General features: G+C 34.7%; 6 protein-coding genes across 8 annotated transcripts; 3 read left to right on the top strand and 3 right to left on the bottom strand.

Moving 5' to 3' along the window:
* Positions 1 to 136: 136 nt before the first annotated feature.
* On the bottom strand, positions 137 to 2,103 carry LOC136775395 (E3 ubiquitin-protein ligase TM129). 3 transcript variants are annotated; one of them, XM_066730125.1, is made up of 7 exons: positions 1,994 to 2,103; positions 1,629 to 1,760; positions 1,309 to 1,558; positions 1,060 to 1,249; positions 797 to 991; positions 583 to 731; positions 137 to 455 (listed from the first exon to the last, which is right to left on the bottom strand). In XM_066730125.1, exons 2-7 carry the CDS (start codon positions 1,639 to 1,641, stop codon positions 332 to 334), a joined length of 921 nt encoding a protein of 306 aa, XP_066586222.1. In that variant the 5' UTR covers positions 1,642 to 1,760; positions 1,994 to 2,103; the 3' UTR covers positions 137 to 331. The 3 variants fall into 3 exon arrangements, with proteins under 3 accessions (XP_066586222.1, XP_066586221.1, XP_066586219.1); XM_066730124.1 differs by having other exon boundaries at positions 1,836 to 2,092; XM_066730122.1 differs by having other exon boundaries at positions 1,629 to 2,092.
* A 331-nt stretch (positions 2,104 to 2,434) lies between these two features.
* Positions 2,435 to 8,148, bottom strand: Rsod (Related to Sod). Its single transcript, XM_066730294.1, has 16 exons — positions 8,014 to 8,148; positions 7,467 to 7,689; positions 6,918 to 7,306; positions 6,326 to 6,605; positions 5,942 to 6,207; positions 5,607 to 5,790; positions 5,291 to 5,530; positions 4,879 to 5,226; positions 4,247 to 4,693; positions 3,891 to 4,002; positions 3,733 to 3,819; positions 3,525 to 3,659; positions 3,169 to 3,443; positions 2,951 to 3,075; positions 2,698 to 2,853; positions 2,435 to 2,601 (listed from the first exon to the last, which is right to left on the bottom strand). The coding sequence occupies exons 1-16, from the start codon at positions 8,057 to 8,059 to the stop codon at positions 2,492 to 2,494; spliced, it is 3,423 nt and encodes a 1,140-aa protein (XP_066586391.1). The 5' UTR covers positions 8,060 to 8,148; the 3' UTR covers positions 2,435 to 2,491.
* A 695-nt stretch (positions 8,149 to 8,843) lies between these two features.
* On the top strand, positions 8,844 to 12,010 carry LOC136775773 (uncharacterized). The gene is made up of 4 exons (XM_066730847.1): positions 8,844 to 8,940; positions 9,116 to 9,386; positions 10,098 to 10,262; positions 10,401 to 12,010. Exons 1-4 carry the CDS (start codon positions 8,844 to 8,846, stop codon positions 10,510 to 10,512), a joined length of 645 nt encoding a protein of 214 aa, XP_066586944.1. The 3' UTR covers positions 10,513 to 12,010.
* A 157-nt stretch (positions 12,011 to 12,167) lies between these two features.
* On the top strand, positions 12,168 to 15,269 carry Mlc2 (myosin light chain 2). The gene is made up of 5 exons (XM_066730295.1): positions 12,168 to 12,305; positions 13,431 to 13,652; positions 14,024 to 14,207; positions 14,277 to 14,349; positions 14,690 to 15,269. The coding sequence occupies exons 1-5, from the start codon at positions 12,303 to 12,305 to the stop codon at positions 14,841 to 14,843; spliced, it is 636 nt and encodes a 211-aa protein (XP_066586392.1). The 5' UTR covers positions 12,168 to 12,302; the 3' UTR covers positions 14,844 to 15,269.
* Positions 15,270 to 17,097: 1,828 nt separating this feature from the next.
* Positions 17,098 to 18,480, top strand: LOC136775477 (myosin regulatory light chain 12B-like). Its single transcript, XM_066730279.1, has 5 exons — positions 17,098 to 17,226; positions 17,310 to 17,651; positions 17,710 to 17,876; positions 17,946 to 18,041; positions 18,119 to 18,480. Exons 1-5 carry the CDS (start codon positions 17,185 to 17,187, stop codon positions 18,312 to 18,314), a joined length of 843 nt encoding a protein of 280 aa, XP_066586376.1. The 5' UTR covers positions 17,098 to 17,184; the 3' UTR covers positions 18,315 to 18,480.
* On the bottom strand, positions 18,310 to 19,619 carry LOC136775478 (pyridoxal phosphate homeostasis protein). Its single transcript, XM_066730280.1, has 4 exons — positions 19,381 to 19,619; positions 18,941 to 19,301; positions 18,620 to 18,861; positions 18,310 to 18,554 (listed from the first exon to the last, which is right to left on the bottom strand). Exons 1-4 carry the CDS (start codon positions 19,471 to 19,473, stop codon positions 18,486 to 18,488), a joined length of 765 nt encoding a protein of 254 aa, XP_066586377.1. The 5' UTR covers positions 19,474 to 19,619; the 3' UTR covers positions 18,310 to 18,485.
* Between the last annotated feature and the right edge of the window lie 443 nt (positions 19,620 to 20,062).

Below are 20,062 nucleotides of genomic sequence, written 5' to 3'. Positions count from 1 at the left end.
TGGAATAAATAGCCTATAATACAATTAAGCATATGATTTCATGATAATACAGACTGTAGAAACTTAAAATATTTACAATTAAGTCTAAATTTATGAATGGGATTGGCTATGGTTACATGTAAGAATGAGCTGTGTCTAACTGTAATCAAATGTCAATTACATTTCTTTTATGTGAAAGCTCTGGTATATGAAAGTATAAAATTTACAATTGTATAAAGTTTATTATCACTTCTTACTACTACGTTTCATTTGCAAGTATCAATAAATATTTCATAAAATAGGTTTTATAAGGCTCACTTGTGAAAAACATTCTAATTGCAAAGATTAATCTTCAATGATTTATGATACGTACAAAGCACACATCTAAAAGACAGAATTTTGCTCTGCACATTGGACAAGTACACTTAGAAGACAGCCATGTCTCTGGAGCATTGTCATCCTGTTTTGAAGCAAACCTGCAGGGTCACAGTTTTAATTAAATATACAAAAATTTGGGTATTTTGTTTCATAAGCATAAATTACAATTTAACTTAATTTTACTTAAAAGTAAAATTACTGAATCTTGCTTTAGTATATACTAACCATTTAGCAATGCAGTCTATGCACCACATTGGCCTGCAATAACAAGCAGTGCAATCTTCAGGACTATTATTCTCTGCAACACCTCCACAAAGCTTATTCAATTTTACATTTGACTGTACTTGCATACAACCTATACATTGTTCCAATTCCTACAGAAAAAATATCCTTGTAGTAGGTAATTATAATTGTTGATATTCTTTACACAACATATTACCTGCTCTATATCATAGTAAGGATTTCCTTCAACTGTTTCTTTAAAAGTATCAATAAATCTATCTAGTAGTGTTTTATGGAATGTAACATTTTGAAGAACTGTAATAGGTCTTGATACTTTATCTTGCAAGTCTTTAAAATCTAGTGCATTTAATCTTAGGTCAAATGACTGGGCCCCTGCTCTTGTAGGTTTTACCTAATAATTTTATTTGATTAATTAAATATAATAAATTATTTCATGCAACAGCTTTGCAAGATATAAACCTCAATATTAATAAATTGAACTTCTCCACGAGTGGCTGGAGACATAGAATGAGTATCACTTCTATTTACAATTAAAGCAGTATCACTTTGATGAGCAATGTAAAGTCTATACGGTGTTACTTTTATAATCCAGTTGTCAGTAGCTATTATACGTGTCATACTATTTGTATCTATCACAATTTTATCAATCCTTTAACACATAAACAATTTTATTAAAAAATATCTTTCAGCTTCAAAGACTATACAAACCTTCTGTATTCTATATTTATATCAGATGCAACAGAGATCCATGATGTATTGTTATTACAATATACTGCAAGATTTTTTGCTATAGGATGCAGAGCCCAATTATTCTGCGACCATTCTAGAATCATGTACAGTGTATAGAGTGGACCTATCATTGCGCATAAAATTAACATTAACCAAAAGGGATTTTGATGACCCAACAGTAATCTTGCTGTATCAACATGATCAAATAATACCAATCCTAAGACATATCCTAAAAGAAAGTAATGCATATAATAATTTCCATATAAAATATGAAAAATTAAAACATTTAGATTATTTACCAAATGGCAACATAGAATGTACAAATAATGTAGCTATACTTCTGCGAATATGATGCTGCACAAAAAATTCATTCTCACTTCCAAGCCAGTTTGCAAAAATATCTTTTATTGTCAGACCAGCTGAAACAAACTCTGTTGGTGGATAAATAATACATCCTGACATTAAAAAATAAAACAATGTGTAAAAAAAATAAGCAGACATCTCACTTAACACTTTTTCTATTTACTTAAAACTAAATCTGAACATAAAATTTAAAATAATAATGAACAAGGGTTTAAAGATTAATTTTTTGTGTTTTAGAAAAAATCATGAATTATTTGTCGTTTGTTAATCAAAATATTATTGTTCATATTTATAATTTAACCATGCTGCCGAGCAACACTGATGACTGAACACTGACTGAGGCGACTGAGCCTGACTGGCGACTGCTGGCGTCGCCTGAGCCAGCCACTGAGGTATAATATCAGTATTCACTATTTAGTATTTCAGTATTCACAGTTCACACTATTCACTAGTATTCAGAGTAAGAACATTATAAAAAAAAAATGTTACCTGTTACCGACTGAGGTTGATGTACTAATGCCGCCATCTATTTGTATAAAATTAAACTATTAAATTTAAGATGTGTCTTTTTACTCGTTAAGTTTTTAAAGTAGTATATTTCATTTTACGAATGCTATAACGGCAGTTAAGGTACTTCATTGATGCTTAATTTAAATAAACTTGGTAATACTCAGTTTTAAAAAGATTATAGATATGGCACGTATTTCTACAAATTACATATGTTAAAAAACTTACAATTTTATTTCATAAGTATGATTATTTTGTACAAAAACAAAAATATAGAGGAACAATAGCCTAATTATAAATACAAATGAGTATTTATGTTTACTATGCTGTATACTATCAGGAAAAGGTTTATTGTAAAATTTATAGAAACCTTTGGTGATCTGTTGTTAAAAGAGTCAAAGCCTGAAAAGTAAAGATAAATAATTTAGAATCACTTTAAATTAGAATATATCTTAATTTATAAATTTAAGTGTTTATTGTCTTCTGTTAATTAGTTACCTTTATCATTTGGATCACGAGCACCGCATTGTCTGTGTCCCAAAGTAGTTTTCCGTTTAATTTGTATGTAGCCAGGAATAAATAGACTTGGAGATTCCAACTTACCAGTAGACATCAACTTGCTGAAATCTTGTTCTAATTTATTGGCAATAGGACCTGAAGATTAAGAGTTTAAATAATAATAAGAAAAAATGATAGAAAATCAAGGAATGTAGAACACCATTGAACTATAAATTATTTTAGCATGAAATACCTTTAAAATGTAATAAAAATTGGATACAAGCTCCATTGTGCAAAATTCTTGTTTTCCTTCCATCAATCGATAACATCCACTCTGGAATTCCCATGACTTTTCTCACGTCATCCAAAAATTGAGTACTGCAATTATGGAATTATGTATTTTTCGATTGTTTTATTGATAAAATTAGAAGAGATTAATGAAATGGAAATAATAGTAGAAAGATTGATTACATTACGAAACGTGGTGGTTTTCTGATATTGGCATATTTAACAATATCATTATCAGGTTCGATGTTGGCACAGGCAAATCTGTTGCTGCCAAAATCCTTGTCCATAATAACTATAGACTTTCCCATAGCGGAAACCGATCCTTCTAAAGGAAAATTTGGGTCAGTAAAAATTTGTCTCTCTAATCCAATGTTAATAGGGCCTAAACGGGCTGAAAGGTCTCCAATGTGGCACCTCAAAGGCAAGTCCGGTCCGCATTCTTGTCTATAAAGGTCCTCCTAGAGTAGAACAGAAAATACGAAATGTTTATTTATTGACAAAAAGAAGAATATGAATCTATTCGATAAATTTAATAATACATTTAAAGGATCAGCAAGTTGAGTAAAATAAGGATTCCATCTATATCCACCAGCAACACATCGAGTACTTTTCACTTTTACCGATGCATCGACTCCAACTGGATTAACATAAATTGCCCAATTGTGATTTCTCGTCTAGAAAAATATAATAAAATTCAAAGAGTCTGATACCCATGGAAACGAAAATTGATTATTTTCATTTACTCACAATATTACGATCGTATTTTCCTGGATGACGCAGCTTAACTTCCAAAATTGTTTCACTTTGACTGCCATCCCTATAAACTAATTGAGTCTGAAATAAAATTATTAGTAGAAAAGCGTAAAAGCAATATACTTCTATAAAATATGGATGAAAAAAATTACCATTCTGATATATCCATAAGCAAAGCCTTGTGGATGGTGAAAAGATGCAATTGCTTTTAATTCTCTAGCTTCGGAGGGAGAATACCCTCTTTCTATAGTGGTGCAGGCCCATCTAGAGATAAAATCATTAGCTAATCTTCTGATAAGAAAATTAAATTTATACCAAGTCGGTTAAGGGTGTCAAAAACCAACGGGTTTATGTCAATTTTTTTTTTTCGATGTTAAGTTATAAGTTAGATGTACCAATTTGCTTGATTTGAAAGAAAACTAAATATGAAATATTTCTACTGTTAAAAGTTTACTATTAATTATTATATTTCAAAGATTAGAAATTGTAAATAGAGAAAAATCATTGCCTGATATTTTTATTCTTTTTATGAATAACTATACTCCTTCCCAAGATGCTTCTAGGCCCAAAAAGTGGAAGTAGAGTGTCATTGTAGCTTGTAATGAATCTTTTTCTATTATCCAGTGTGCCAAACTTTCCACTGAGATCTCCCAGCTCGTACTGATCTATTGTCCCTTCTCCAGGAGGTGGAACTTCACTTGCGCTGATATTCAGAGGATTCCAGTGACCGTATAAAGTTGTTCCTTCGCAAGGAAACTCCAAATCCGTTTCAACAGGAGTCATGTGAATATGATATCCGCTAGTTATACCGTTCAATCCTTCTAAATTTACCTCCACGTCTGTTACGTCATATTCAGTTTGCTGAATGAATTCCAGTTTTCCCCTGACTGGTACTTCCTTTCCATTTCCAAACCAATCTTTGGCCACTGCTTTTCTGCGATACAAGCCTCCTATTCTGCAAATATTAATATTGATTTCTGTAAAGGTGTATATTAATTATTATTAATATCATTATATGTAAATTACACTATTCAACAAAAGTCAATATAAATCTACTTCTAATATAATATATACACGTATATTAATGTTAATTCAAGGCTTCTTCCACTTAATATTAGTCGTTATAATTAAATAATTTACATAGAGCAAGCAAGTCTTTCTCCTCTAGCTTTTGGTCCATGATCATCGTAAATGACCAGACTTTTTCCCAAAACGCTCATTGGCCCAGATAATGGTAGCAGAGTGTCGGTAAATAATTTCCTAGTTAAAGAAGAACCGTATAATTTTCTTCCAGCAATTGTCAAGCTACCATGTCTTCCAAGGTCACCGAGTCTGCACAAGGATATTTGTTGGTTTGTGCAAATCAGTGGATGATCAGGGTCCAAGTCTACGTGAAATTTATGAGGATTATAGACATCTCCAGCACTAAGACATCTACCTGTCCAATTGTAATAATCCTTTCCTGGTGGATTATCATGGATCATCCATCTGAAAAAATTCTTAAATGAAATTGTAACTAAATGAAGTGTATTTAGAAATTTTAGTGAGTAACCTGTGCTCTGCTGAATTGTTTAAAGTTTTGCCATCAGCGTGGACCAATTTTTCAATAATTATCGTAGTATCTGCCTCAGGATTGTGTTTTGGTTGACGAAGAATGATTCTACCCACGATTGGATAGCGAAAAATAATTTCCGCAGCGAACATAGGTATTTGACCCGACCCGTGGGGCAAATTCAAAGCGAAGGTACCGCAAATCCATGGGATAACATTTTGATCGTCAGTCTCGTTGTATCTAATAATTTATAGACAAATTTTTCTCAGTGCAAATTCTAAAATACTTTTGGAAATGCTGAGTATAATTAGCTTACTTATGGAGAACTAGGGAACGATGGATGATACTGTATGGCCCGGAAAGTGGAAGATAAGTGTCCCAATAAATTCCACTTAGCTTTGCACTTCCTGGTAGAATATCCGTATGATATGAGCCTTCTTTGCGACCTTGAAGCTTCCCAGACAAATCGCCAACAGCATACTGATCCTGGGTACCGAGTCCTGGATAAATTTTATTCGGTATCTTAATTTGAATAAATATAATTATAATATAATTTTTGTGATCATTTTTATATGAATTAAATATTTCACATTTTCATTTGTTAAAACTACATATAACTATTATATTTTACAATAAAAATTTGTCAGTTACCCGCAGGTGGTGTACGCTTTTCGTCAATATTCGTAGGATTGTACATGTTTCTGGTAGTTTCGCAGGTTTCTCCATTATTAACTAGAAATTTAGCTGGTTCTTGCGGTAGTTCATGAATTCTATAAGCTGCCACTTTGGTGGCATATCGCAACCTGGTTTCCAAATCGTTCACGGAAGACAAGGAAATGTTTACCCAAGTTGAATCGAATGGATTTTCCTGACTGAGCGTTACGTCACCTCTTATGCCATGCGAGCTAATTAAGGTTCTGCAAACAATTTTAATTAATTAACAAATATAGTAGAAACTAATAAATTAGTAGAAAGATAAAAGTTTGATAAAGACAATCCAATATTATTTTTCGTAATATCCACCATTGGACTCACTTGGCAAGAATTGGTTTCCTGTGATTAATTTTAGCACAAGCCAGGAAAGAATCATCGTGAGTAGGATGAAAAATCACCAAATACAGTAAACGATGTGGTCCAAGTAGATCAGTTGGTAGCAGAGACAGTTCTGGATCTCTGTAGAAAGTTTTGTAAGATTTGCGAGGGTCTAAAGCAACTTTTATCTTTCCTAAACGAACGTCCAACTCTCCAATCGATTTTCCAGGCCCGGAATTATCCGGATCAAACACCGTTTGCAAACTGTTACAGTTGGATTTATCTGGAAAATTAAAGAAATTACAATTTCAACAATAATCTCTTAGTTATAAAAAAAACTATCAGAAATCAATCAAATTACTCTAAATTATTATACATAATACTGTACAAACTGTTGCCCGTTAAATAATCCATTGTTATTTTATAAAATTCAATTTTTGACTGATACAATGTTCGAAGAATTTTGAAACACAAATTTGCTAATGATATATAGCGAAGTATTTTTGAATGTAGCATTAAAAGAAAGGAATTTTACGTGTTTCGATGTACAATAAAACACAGTGATCGATAAGTTCTTTCTCTCATCAAATTTCACCTTTGCCAGTGTCAAAAATGTCAGTGACATAGATTTCCCAGTGGTGCTCGGTGAAGTCGATGGTTTTCGATTTCTGTTGATTCACGTGATGAAGACTGGTATAAATAATGGTATCAGTGGTGTTGTCACCAGCATGACCACCCAGCCACCTAAACCAAACGGTTCCAGCTACCGGACCATGGAAACGGGCCTCTGCAACTTTTTCCGTATTTTTCTCCAAAACTGTGATCGAAGCGCAAATCGTTCTAGAAGAATATTCGTCCCTTAGCAACAACCCTCGTCCCCAAAGTCCTTTTTCTCCCGTCAGACTCAAGCCGGAAATTTCAATCGATCCTGTCTCGTTTCCTGGCAGTATCAGTGGACCTACAGCCTCGGTCAAATCAAAAATACTGAAAAAAGAATTGAATATAAATTATATGACATAAACTAAAATAAAAAACAAGAGAAGTTAAGTACGAATATACTGTAGTGCAATATGTGAATTGAAATAAAAATAGCCAGAATGATACAATTATCAAAGTAAAACTAAAAATGAGCCAAAATTTGTACCTTTCTCCTAAATTACGAACATCGCAGCGTTCCTCCAAGATGGTATAATCCACGGGAAACTTAGTGACGGACCAGAGCCAAAGCTGATCCGGATATTGCAATGTGGCTTGTAACGAAAATCTAATTTTCACTGATTTTTCCTCTCCTTGTTCAAATCGAATCTCCCCATGCAGTCCATTTGAAGAAATGTAAGCTGCCAATCTTAACCCATTTCCGGTACCCACTGTAAAGTAAAGAATTTTACAATAATTATAAGAAACTATATAACATAATTTAAATAAATAAGAATATTTTAATTATTGAAATGATTTTAAAAAATACTTAAAAAATAACGTTTTACTACTTTCTTAATTGGATATTTTTGTTTCTTATAATAAACTATTTAAAATATAGAACGATAAATAGTAAAACATATAAAATTCCTCCAATTATACACGGTATTGGTAGGAAGAAGAGGTGTTAGGAAATTTGTAGCAAGGTTCCAAGATGTTTTATTAACAGTTAGAAACGAAATACACTGAAATTAAGAGAGTTTACTTTCACTGACCATAAATGAGAAGAAAGATCCACCACATTGTTGTAATTTTGTTCATTGTTTATCCATGGTTGGTAATTTCGTGGATAAGATTGTGTTTTTCAATTGAAAATTGGAAAAATTTAATGCGTGGACCGGTTGGTTTGCCATGCTGTGACCAACTGTAGACTTACCTGAGATACCAACCAAGGCGAGGCATCCTTTCGTACTTTCATATTTCTTCAGGTGGACGTGGTGGGAGCTCCTCTGATCCAGAGAACAATGACCCTGAACGTGCTCGAAGGTGAAAATCGTGTTGAATCACTGTACAGACATTTCCTGGCAGCTCTTCTACTAAAAAAAATACAAAAAATCAATAATCACGATTAACACGTAGCTCGGTAGCTTTGCCAAGGACTAATTGGATTTTATATTATTTATACGTCATTTGTATCAGTAACATTTAGCAATTTTGCTGTCACTTTTGTCGATTGATTGGTTGAAAACATATAAATAAAGTAAAAAAAAAGTAAGTCGGAGCTTTTGATACTTGATTTAAAATAAAACTAATAGCAATATTTACTTTTATCTTAATTATATATTTCTAAAAACGATTATTTTTCTAATTAGATAAAATGTTATTTTCCTCTAAGCAAATACTATTAAAATTAACATATAAAGTTTCGTAAAAAAACAGTGGTACTGATTTTAATTTCATAAATAATTTAATTAAATTCGAACATGTATATCGACTGTCGTTTGACACACGCAAAGTGTATTTTGACGCCTGTCAAAATTATAGGAGCGTCGAGATAACCTTAGTCAAGTTTGAAAAATTTATCGTTCTTAAGGATAGAGAAAAAATGAACTGGACGCAGCTTAAATTAAAAAATATTGCCGAATCACTCAAGTCTCTATCGCCGATTGATTTCTTATCCAAAATCACTAACAATACCATAAGTTCAATAGTGAATAGCCTACAAAAAATACTGTAATTTTATTTATTTACACGAAATTATTTTATTAATTGATTATTGAGTGTGAGACCACCTGTGCGGTTGGAGAACCAAAGAATTTTACAATATTAAGATCTTTATTGATTCATATATTTAAAATTTGTTGTTTTTTATTTTAGACTGTACGAGAGAAATTTTTTTCTTAAACGTTTGCAACGGAAACGTCAGAGGTGTCATGGTTGCAAATATAAAAATAAAATGGAGATGTACCAATGCAATTATAATAGAAGCAGGTAAGTTTATTTTTCTGATTTATCATTTTCATGAGAGAAATATTTCTTATTATCTGTTGTGTAAAAATTTCAGTGAAAGGAGAAGATTGAGAAAGGGGGAAGTTTTTCAAGTGGGAGTGTCTGCAAACCATAACGATGGCCTGGACAATAATACAAGGTTTATGAGTAATGATTTATTAGCATAAAAACGTAGACCGGTAACATTCGCTGATCATCGATGGTTTCGTTTTTAATTTACGAAAGATCGAAATATGAGAATTCTAAAGAATTACAAGGCCAAGCTTCGACCCTGAGACAATAGGTCAGCAGTACCGCGTGTTCGGTTGTTTACACTGTATTTTCATCGCTCTCCACATTTAATCCCGTTTGTTTATAAAATTAATAAACATTCGCTAAACAATCTATCACAGAGAGCCAAAAATTCTCTATATACTCTCCCCTATAGAAGAGAAATTTAAATATAAATTTCTTCGATTATTTATATAAATAATCTGAATTTCTGGTCGATGATTAAAGTAGGAAGAATTTCGTTTAAAGCTAGTTTGTTGTTTCCTGGCTGTTGGCATCCGACTGGCACACTTCCATTAAACGACTTTTAGCACTATGAATAGTGTAAGATATAGAATATCATATAAGAGTCAGAGTATCTTACGTGTGTTACGACATTTTAGTTTTAAAAAAGTTAAAACTCCTCTTACATAACTATGAAATAAATTTATCTTTAAATAAAATAAGAAAAACATTAATTTTATAGTTACAACATTCCAAATTTTGTCCACATTTAGTTTTACAATCATTACATTCAATTCATTGTTAATAGTTGAATATTGGTACAGAGTTATGTTAATTTATAATTAAAATGATTTAGTAATAAATCTGATTGGATTGATGGGTGGATTTGGCGGACTAAGATGCAACAACGAAATTCCTCTAACCCTAAATTACAGTCTGAGGCCCATAAATTAAATTCGAATAATAATTCTTTATCATTAAATTCAGTAAATCAATACCACAAGAATGACATTCGTACAAGGTAAATCAATTAAAATAGAAAGACTAATAATTAAATATACAATATTTCACGAATTAATTTTAAATACATTGAGAAAAAATAAATATTACTTTAAAAAAGCTCTACAATTTTCTATGATCTTAATTATTGAATTTTTAGCAGAAGAATTTCTGACGTTCGGGAAATAACCGACCACTGCACCCAGCCTTACGAAGGTTCTAAATCTGATTCCAAGATCGAGGCAAGCCGCAGCAATAAGTACGAATCATGAATAATAAGTAAAAAACTTATAAACACAAATCTACACAATTATTCGAGTCCAGAAAAAGTTGTCTTATCAAAGTTTTTATTATTGGAACGACACAAAATTTTTGCACAGACATACAGTACATAAATTCTTATGAAGAATACATGTAAACAGTTCCTAGTGGGTAAAAGAGCAGCTCAATATAGAATGCCAAAAATACTAGTCGGTTTTTTCCTTGGTATCGTTTTACCATTCCCTTGCTAAGAATTTTATGTCGTGGCCTATATTTACGCAAACAACTAGAAAAAAAACATCCTATCTGTTCAGGTACAACATCAATATCGCTAAAAGTGCATCAACAAAAACTATATGCCAAAAGGATTTCGCCGACCGGAAGTCACTATTTATCGGTCAAAGATTAAGAAAGCGGAAGCTACGAAGGTCTACAAGACGAAGAACTTCCTACCAGATCCTGAAATTCTAACTTATTATTATTCTAAGGACCACTATTGTTTATTTTTTTTATTCGACTGGCTAATAATATTTATTGTGTTGTATAGAATAGTATTATAATTTGTAGAACAATACATAATGCAATAAAAATTATTAGTCTTGTATTGCAATCTAAAAACTATACTGCATTAGCAGGCCGGTGATCTCAAATGTCGGGCAGTTATTCTTAGTGTCCACGTGCTTCAGATATCGGTGCACACACCGGAAACCCACTCCAAGAGTTTTGAATCAGGTCTCAGAAACCGCATTTCCTTCTCGCGACTCCTGCGTTGATACGGATCAGGATCGATATATAAATTACGATCAATCGAACCAATTCGCATGAATGAAATCTCGAGTAATCTCGCGCCGAACCGAATATTTCCATTTGAACCGTTCATAACCTCAAATTTTCTTCACTTCGCGACTTTCGGATCGAGCGTCTCCCTTGGTTTTTTGTAGATCACTGATTCGTCGGTGAAAAATGAGACTTCAGACGTGAACTATTACGCGTAAGTGAGGAAACGCTGGTACGTCTGGTGATTTGGCGAGAATAGCACGGAGAGACGTGTAAGCTCTCTAGTTACGTGGTATGAAATGACACGATCAGCTACCAAGTAATACCATTCAGGACTTTGAGCGGTACAAATAATAATAATTAATTAAGAGAAGGAGAAGGAGGAACAATTAAAAAGTAAAATGAAAAATGAAGTTAAAGAACTGAAAGGTAATTACTTTTATGCAGATAAATGATACTTTAAATGCTCGGATTTGGTTGAACAAAATGAAGAATTTATCATTAAATTACGATAGATTGTAGGTTCCGGGAGTTATTAACAGAAGCAGAGGAAAACGTTCATAAATATGGCAGAGCAGGCGAGGTTAGCGGATGAGTGCGTTTGCTAAATAGAGGTGCGCGGCTTTGGAGGATGTTAAGGGGGAGTCTGGGTCGATTGGAGGTGGTGAAGAAGGCGGTGCGTGGTGAACGTTATCGGCGTTCCTCTCCAGGGGCACCCTTGACTTATATTTTCGTTCCGAAAAGCGAATCCCGGCTGCGACTCTCAGCTACCCACCGCATCTACCGGACCCGGCGGCAAACTGTTTTAGTCGAAACGGCTAAAGGGCGCTATTTTGAGGTAGCTCGCACTAAATATGGTCAGATAGGCGTTGGCGTTATACCCGGGCAGGGCACCCCTGCCCAACTCCTTCCTCGTGGTGGGGGAGATCCACCAAAGTTACTTAGCCAAGTTCACCTCTATGATTCGGACAGTTGGTTCGTTGTGACCATCTCGTTCCATCCCGTTTAGAAACCAACTGTAGCTATGGTAAGTAAGACGTTGCGGAAGAGATTTCGCCTTTCATCCTCCAAGAGTCCTTGAGAATCAGGGAAAAGTATCGCTATGGGTGACAATACGTGATTATTTCTCGATTAAACAGTGCTGGACCGATGGAAAACTATGGTGTCCATTGGATTGTGAGAAGTGTGTGATGGATCAACGTGTTGGGCTTTACGCGTTTGTGACAACCCAGTGCAATCATGGTGGTTGTTTTTTTTTATAACTAAATCCCTTATTCTATGTATCTCTCTGATTCAAATTTTATCGACTATATCGCATGCTGAAGGCTTTCCGTAAAGACTACTCAACTAGTAATTGCAATATACGTGTATAGTGGATATTTATGTGAGAAATAAACAGTCTTAGTTCAAAAAATGTCTAACTTAAAATTTAACAATATAAGAAACAAAGTAAATTGCTTAAAAAATGAACTTATAGTTAGGAATTCTCGTGATTGATTGACGGGTTTTATAAAATTATCTGCTTACTTGTAACAATCGTAGTCTTAGACTTTATATATCGAGAGGAATCTCTATTGGAAAGGGATAGTTTGGTTGTTTAGAAATTGGTAATTGGGGTGGAGTGGAAATTACGTAATAACGGTAACTCGAGAGGCGGTACGGCGTTGGGACGTCGGTCTATATACGTCTTGGCGTCGCGTCCGTGGTATCACGGGTGATAGGGTGATTCTATTCTTAGCGTATGCCGCCTTTCGCATTTTCTCTGACGGTTCTTGGATCAAGTCTTGACTCGAGCTACGCACCGAATGCTACGGACCGAATATACACTCATTAACCATCTGACACCAAACCGGAATACAGTTTCTCGTACTTCAGCCTGGTATCAACTAAGAATTAACGATGGTTCGTGTTTATTCGACTATTAATTGGAAAGCCCTTTAAATTTCTTAACGAGGTTTCGTAATCATTGTCGATACGAAGCAAACTTTTTACTGTTTTAACATCTTTAGCTCGCAACACCCCACGAACAAAGGATCTTCAATTTTTCGATAACAATTCACGCTAAAAGAATATATGCAACGATGTTTGATGAATCCCGGAAGGATTTTCGAGGAAGTAATGCAATTTGTTACTAAATTGTTATTATTTATAGGCGGACAAAGAGAAGAAGAAGAAGACCAAGAAGAAGGAGGAGGCGGCACCTCCTCCAGAGCCGGAACCAGCTCCAGTAGAAGAGAAACCACCAACCCCAACAAGCACACCAAAAGAATCTGGCTCGACTAGGGCGAGCAGCCGCGGTAGCCGCAGGGCTAAGCGTAGCGGCTCCAGCGTGTTCTCCATGTTCACCCAGAAACAGGTCGCTGAATTCAAGGAGGTACGCTCTCTTCCCTCGATGCTTTAGGTGTCTCTGGTGGAAGTCTCTGCTTCCTCATCCTGGTTTCCTTTCTCGTACAAAGCTATCAATGTCGTAGAGCATAGTAGTTTTTGCTTGAAAATGGCTATCCTGAATCGTGACGCCAGAAAAGAGCCAATGACGGCTCGGTGTTCTGGAGTGACGATTCCATCAGGAATTTCAGAAGATTGGGTCAGGGCTTCAAAAAGGGCGATAATCTTTTGTGCCAGAGCCGATGTCCATGTACGAGGAAAGAACCGATGAAGAGCAAGCAAAGAGAACCTATTATTGGCCAGCCTAAGCCAGCTTCGAAGCTGGGAAAGGTGCCTAATTTGCTTTGGCTGGATCTACAGGCGTTCGGGCTTATGGATCAAGACAAGGACGGTATCATTGGCAAGAATGACCTTAAAGCGACCTTTGACTCGGTTGGACGTCTCGCATCCGACAAGGAAATCGAGGAGATGTTAGCTGAAGCACCAGCACCAATTAACTTCACCCAATTGTTGAATCTTTTCGCTACCCGTATGTCAGGATCAGGTAATGAGTTTGCTCCCCATTGGCTCCGTTCGTTATATCCGATGAATCTTCAACTGTAATATCTTGCAGGCTCGGACGACGACGACGTTGTGATCCAAGCCTTCCAAACCTTCGACGTCAACGGCAAAATCGACGGTGAAAGGTAATTATCGACTGGCTAACGTGCAACGTTTAGCTTGGAATGCTTCCATTTTTGTCTAGTGCCACATGATGTACCATTCTGTACGGTCTAAGTCTGACGAACTGTGCTGAAACTATCGTCTGATGCACTAAATTATCGTTTGTGGCGCTCGTAACGAGTCTGAAAATGAGAAAATTGAGAATTAATTTAGGCAAAATTGTTGGTTCAGTTGTACCCGGAATTGGCTAGTTGGTCGTAAACTTTTGGGTATGACATTTAATGAACAGCTGTAGATGATTTGGAAGCTGGCTGATTTGGGTTTGGCCGTAGAGCCTGAAGATGGGATTTCATTGTTTTGCAGACTGAGGCACGCACTGATGACATACGGCGACAAATTCTCGCCGAAGGAAGTCGATGACGCTTACGACCAAATGTACATCGACGACAAAGGCTTCATCGACACCCCGAGCCTGATCGCCATGCTTACCGGCACTGGTGAAGAAGAGGAGGACTAAACTTGATTCGTCCTCACTTCACATAATCCGTACTCATCTCGAAGTCTCAGGTTACGTTGGGCTCGCCAGGACCACCTAGAAATAGCCTCGAAGACATCCGGGGCTTCCACCCACGGATTCCAAGATGGACGCCGCGAGCCTCCCGCCCAGAGACTTCCAATCACCATATCTTCGTTCATAGCGCGAACAAAAGTACTCTTGGGGGAAAACAAATTTGAATCACACGTAATTTCGACATCCCGAAATCTACCGGAAGTACTTGCGACCTTGTCGACTCTTGTGGACGATCTTGTGTGTGAAGGAACTGATCACTCGCCTTATCATCAGCGTCTCCTTTCTCTTCCGTTCTTTAGGATTTACATGAGATATTTCAATTTTATGGTATACTATTAAAATATGTTTCAAATATACACTGACTTAACTGTATGGATTTCTTTTTGCAAACTTCACCCCACGATACTCGTTCTAGGGAATGCACTTTACGCAGTAAATTTCACATGTATTGAAAGCTTTCAATAAACAGATCATTGGCGAAAATGTGGTTTATGGTGTTTGGCGACGATTGGATGGTCCAGTCATTCGGAAAGAGGTCAAGAGCTTTCGAAGGCTTTATAGAGGTTATGTCACGTTAGTTAGAACGGTAATTTGATCCGTTGGTCAAGTAGTACACTGAAATGTTTATATGCATTGTTGGCTGGTATTATTGGCCACTAATAAAATTACAAAACATCGAGTGCCCCCTGACCCATTAATCCCAGACACGTAAAAGTTTCATCATTCGAAACGAAGTTATTCAAGCATTTCTAAATAAGAGGAAGGGAGACAATTAATAATAAGCAGTATCTCGAGCTCCTTGCTTGGCGTACTCGACTAAAATTATCTAACCTAAATCTCGAAGATGAATTTTTCGCTGGGAATCTGCAAGAGTTTCTGGTCTTCTTGGATTGCTCACAGTTGGCTAACCTCCAAGAATCGTATCGATGACAACTGGCTAAATTTAAACGCACGCCCGAATAATTAATTTGGTCGCCGCTCGTAATAGAGGGCGCGGAACGCCTTTTAATATTTTCATACTCGTCATTCGCGAATTGGTCAAACGGATGAAGCTCATGCAGCACAAGTGTCAAAAACGTTCCTTAAACGTTTCAACCTGTCATTTTGAGACCGGAAATGGTTTAGAAACATCTCTGATATTATTGCAATGTTATTTTGAAGACATAACTTGAAATAATTTTCCATTACCACACTGAGATCGAATGAATATACTTATATTATTATAAAAGTAGCCGTGCAACAATTCCATTATGGATGTAAAACAATGTTGGAGTAGATTTCATCTATAAATATGTGAATTCGTATTTTATTCCTTACGCTCAACCCCTCGATTGCTATATATTTTTATCTTAAATAAAAGTTGATCCGAACAAACGCGTGAAATTATATTTTGTAAAAAACTAGTTTGTTTAATAATAAAGAAAAATATATAAAGTGTACAAACAATATTTAAACCGCAATATGACTTCGGCGTATAACACTTACTGTGGCGCGAATAGATTCAATTTAAAATTTCGAACAGCTTTGACCGGTAGCGTAATACAAAGGGCTACTGTAGTAATAATTAGCAGATGGAAATACGTTCAAAATACTTTTAAAAATGGAAGTAATTGAAACCGACTTACCAGACTTGATGAAGATTCAGTAATTCGTTGAAAGAGTGCAGCGAAATTCTTACACAGAAAAGAGTGCACGCACTTTTAATACAATTTCATTAAAACTCAATTTTACTAATTCATAATATTTTAAAAATAATATGAGCGAACCACCTCTTGTAGAGGTTGTGGAAGAAATGACTACTTAGAGACACTTTGAAACATGGTCGTTACCATAAAAACAGGTGGAAAACCGGAAATTGAACTTGCCAAAAATGACGTAGTTAAGGCTGGTGGTAAATCCTCTTTTTGACATTAATTAATTATGAATTAGTGTCAAAAAATTTATATGGAATATATGCTGCAATCGCTATGCTGATTTCAAACGTTAGACACGTTTTTTTCTTATGATTTTTTGCCAAGAAAACAGGAAGAGGAGGTCGTTTCCATAATTTTGCAAGATTAAGATAATTTTGGAGAAAATTGATTTTATGTCAAGCTAACTAATCTCACTGGAGGTGGGCCCAGCTGTCAGTGGAGGGGATACATCCTCAATGTATAAAATGCCTTCGCATCCGTAATTTCCGGACAGTATTTAAATTTACCATTTCTTGGTGTCATCTAATTTGTGTTGCTTGGTACATAAAATTATTAAATCGGGAAATCTTGTATAAACTAAACTTTGAGGTACAATGTCAGATTCTGCAGGAAAAGAAACTCAGGAGAAAAAAACGGTGCTAAAAAATACTCTGCAATTTTAATCGTAAAACTGTTTCATTTGTGATGTAATTTACTAAAATTTTAATTAATTACATAGAGGAAAAAAAAAGTGTCGAAATCTGCTGAGGAAAAGACAAAAGAAGCTTCTGAAAAAGTGGTACAAGAGACTTCCGGTGATGCAGCAAAAGAGATTTCCGGAGGAGAAACGAAAAACCCTGAAGCTCCCGAAAGTCTGAAATCTGATGAGGTGATAGTGCAAGAAGAAGAGAAAGATAATTCCAAAGTGGAGAACGTGGATGAAAATCTTCAAGAAACGAAGGAAGGTGTCATAACGGGAGTTGATAAAAAACCTGAGATTCCTGACAGTAATACGGAAAAAGAAAACACAAAAGAGATAATTAGATCTATAGATTTGAGACAGTTATCAGAATTAAGGGAGGTCTGGACATGTCAAGATATAAATATCTGTACGGTTTCACAAGAAATTATTTTTTTAGGCTTTCAATTTAATTGACGTTAATCGCGATGGGGTCATTGATTTGGACGATCTTAAATTTACTTTTCTGGCTTTTGGAGAAACAGATGTTTCGACTGAACAAATGCAAAAAATGCTGGAAGAGATGCCTGACCCAGTTGACTTTGATGCTTTTGTTGCTTTATTTGGGTATGGTCTACAATTCAACGCTTGCATTAAATAAGACGAATATTTTATACAAAGTGTTTTCTTATATAGTGTTAAAATAGGGAGCATAATGGATCCAGAAGAAGTATTTACTGATGCTCTTTCAAAATGGGATATGAAAGAAAATGGAACGTTACTCGAAAAGCAGTAATTTCAAATAATAACTATTAACATTATATATTTCTATCAGAATTATTTAAATCATAATTATTGCGGGTTTTCAGACTCAGAGACGATCTAGAAATCCGGAGTAAATTTACAAAGGTAGAAGTGGATTGTGCATTGGAGGATGCACCTGTATCAGTGGTAAAAGGTGAATCTGTAATTAGCTATCCAAAGTTTAGCAACAATATCTGTGGGATGAGAAACTTGAAGAAAACTAGGGAATATCAGAAGGAATTAGAAGAGTCTGATGTTTAATTTTAATATTTCACATATAGTATTTTATTAATATTTTTTTCTTATAATTATAAAAAAGTATTCCAGATACTTTCAATACCCTAGATAATATTGTCTATTATTTTTTATAGATAAATTAAACAAAAATTATCTGTATCTATGAAAATAAATAATTAATATAAAATAAGTTTATCAAGCCTTCTGTGGTCTTTCACCAAAAATTGCTGTGCCAACTCTTACAATATTACTGCCAACTTCAATCTATAAAGCAGTTAATTTTAGAAAGTTACTTTAAAAATGTCAAGATATAAGTTTGCAATACTTACTGCATGTTCATAATCTGTTGACATGCCCATAGACAACTCTACCTTCTTTGTATCCAAGTTTAATTCAGTGCATACGTCATCCTTACATTTTTTCAAAGCAATAAAATCTGGATTTGGACCTTTTGCAGTATCATATCCATACATTCCAATTGTCATTAGACCCAAAAAATCTAAATTTTTACAGTTTTCAGTAACATATCTTACTAATTTTGATACTTCATTGATTTCACAGCCACTCTTCTCTGAAAATTAATAAATATAGTTTCAGTATAATTCGTTACTTTTTAAATTAACACAATTATATTAATGTAGTTATATTACCTTCTTCTTTACTTGTATTCACCTGCACCATCACTTTCAATTTGGTATCATTGGATTTTCTGAATTTTGGCCATGCATTATCCAAAGCAGCAGCAATTTTTTCACTGTCAACAGTTTCGATGAGATACAAATTTGGCACAGCCAAGACTTTGTTTACCTTGTTTCGCTGCAAGTGGCCAATAAAATGCCACTTAATTTCATTACATTTCTCAACAAGGGTCTGACTGGTTCCTTTTTCTATTAATTCATTAACATAATTTTCCCCAAAATGCCTCTGACCAGCTTCGTAGGCCTCTATAACTAGCTCTGTTGGTTTAAATTTGCTAACAGCTACTAATTGTGGCTCAAAATAGTTATATTCCTAAAAAACCAAAGTGAAAGAAGTAATTTTCTGTCACAATAAGTGTCTTATTTATGTTTTTTTATTAACAATGAAATACCGATGGTCGTTTGGCAGTAGCAGCAACAATTTTCTCACGTATCACTTTCAGATTTGCTGCTATTTCTTTCATATTGACTAACTTTATGAACATTTGTAGCTTATAACATTTTACATCTTACAAAATCATTGCTTATCGCACTTTAATTAGCTTCTTATCTTATCAACTATTTAAATATTTCGAACAAAGTTTAAAATTTAAAGGTTACGTGTCTGTCAATGCATGTTTTTAAGTTAAGCAGAAAAGCTACTTTATCTACTGAAAATAAATTAAGCTAGGTGAGAGTTGAGACTCCTGGGGTTTGTGGATTTATATGGAACCAACGATAAAGAAATCTTCTGGATACCGACATTACAGATTGCGTTGAACTAGAACATTATTTTTACGCGTTAAAACTTAAGTTTTTAGGAGTTTATTAGTTGGTTCATAAAATGTTTATTTAATCGTATAAAAATAATAATTAAATAAAAAAAATGACGCTGATAATTTGATTTAGTGACGATCGGTATTCCTAGAAACAGACTTGGGTAAGTTAGGAGTCTAAAACAAATGTCATAAACAATTTTGTTGTTGTATATAATAGTAAGGTAAGGCTGTAATTTCATCAAGTCTTTAAGTCAGTCAAGTCATCCTTGACTCGGGTCTTTACTTAGACAGAGAGAGGATTTTCTTCGAAAAGAGT

The sequence above is a fragment of the Prorops nasuta genome, unplaced genomic scaffold (assembly GCF_024137725.1).
Source record: "Prorops nasuta isolate Cenicafe-Biocafe unplaced genomic scaffold, Cenicafe_Pnas_1.2 PNAS00008, whole genome shotgun sequence".
Classification (NCBI taxonomy): Eukaryota; Metazoa; Arthropoda; class Insecta; order Hymenoptera; family Bethylidae; genus Prorops; species Prorops nasuta.
Note: the sequence above shows the minus strand (reverse complement) of the source record. Positions and strands in the feature narration are given on the sequence as shown.

Coding starts and splice junctions, on each gene's coding strand:
- LOC136775395 (XM_066730122.1), bottom strand. CDS start 1,830: ATGTCTGCTTATTTTTTTTACACATTGTTTTATTTTTTAATGTCAGGA. Junction 1,250..1,308: donor ATAAATATAGAATACAGAAG/GTTTGTATAGTC, acceptor TATGTGTTAAAG/GATTGATAAAATTGTGATAG. Junction 456..582: donor ATAGACTGCATTGCTAAATG/GTTAGTATATAC, acceptor GTGACCCTGCAG/GTTTGCTTCAAAACAGGATG.
- LOC136775478 (XM_066730280.1), bottom strand. CDS start 19,473: ATGTTCATAAAGTTAGTCAATATGAAAGAAATAGCAGCAAATCTGAAA. Junction 19,302..19,380: donor CTACTGCCAAACGACCATCG/GTATTTCATTGT, acceptor TTGGTTTTTTAG/GAATATAACTATTTTGAGCC. Junction 18,555..18,619: donor CAACAGATTATGAACATGCA/GTAAGTATTGCA, acceptor ACTGCTTTATAG/ATTGAAGTTGGCAGTAATAT.
- LOC136775477 (XM_066730279.1), top strand. CDS start 17,185: ATGTCAGATTCTGCAGGAAAAGAAACTCAGGAGAAAAAAACG. Junction 17,652..17,709: donor AGTTATCAGAATTAAGGGAG/GTCTGGACATGT, acceptor TTATTTTTTTAG/GCTTTCAATTTAATTGACGT. Junction 17,877..17,945: donor GCTTTTGTTGCTTTATTTGG/GTATGGTCTACA, acceptor TTTCTTATATAG/TGTTAAAATAGGGAGCATAA.
- Rsod (XM_066730294.1), bottom strand. CDS start 8,059: ATGAACAAAATTACAACAATGTGGTGGATCTTTCTTCTCATTTATG. Junction 7,307..7,466: donor GTTCGTAATTTAGGAGAAAG/GTACAAATTTTG, acceptor TTCTTTTTTCAG/TATTTTTGATTTGACCGAGG. Junction 3,820..3,890: donor CTTATGGATATATCAGAATG/GTAATTTTTTTC, acceptor ATTTTATTTCAG/ACTCAATTAGTTTATAGGGA.
- LOC136775773 (XM_066730847.1), top strand. CDS start 8,844: ATGAACTGGACGCAGCTTAAATTAAAAAATATTGCCGAATCACTCAAG. Junction 8,941..9,115: donor AATCACTAACAATACCATAA/GTTCAATAGTGA, acceptor TTTTTATTTTAG/ACTGTACGAGAGAAATTTTT. Junction 10,263..10,400: donor AAGAATGACATTCGTACAAG/GTAAATCAATTA, acceptor TTGAATTTTTAG/CAGAAGAATTTCTGACGTTC.
- Mlc2 (XM_066730295.1), top strand. Junction 13,653..14,023: donor AGGTCGCTGAATTCAAGGAG/GTACGCTCTCTT, acceptor CTGGATCTACAG/GCGTTCGGGCTTATGGATCA. Junction 14,208..14,276: donor TACCCGTATGTCAGGATCAG/GTAATGAGTTTG, acceptor AATATCTTGCAG/GCTCGGACGACGACGACGTT.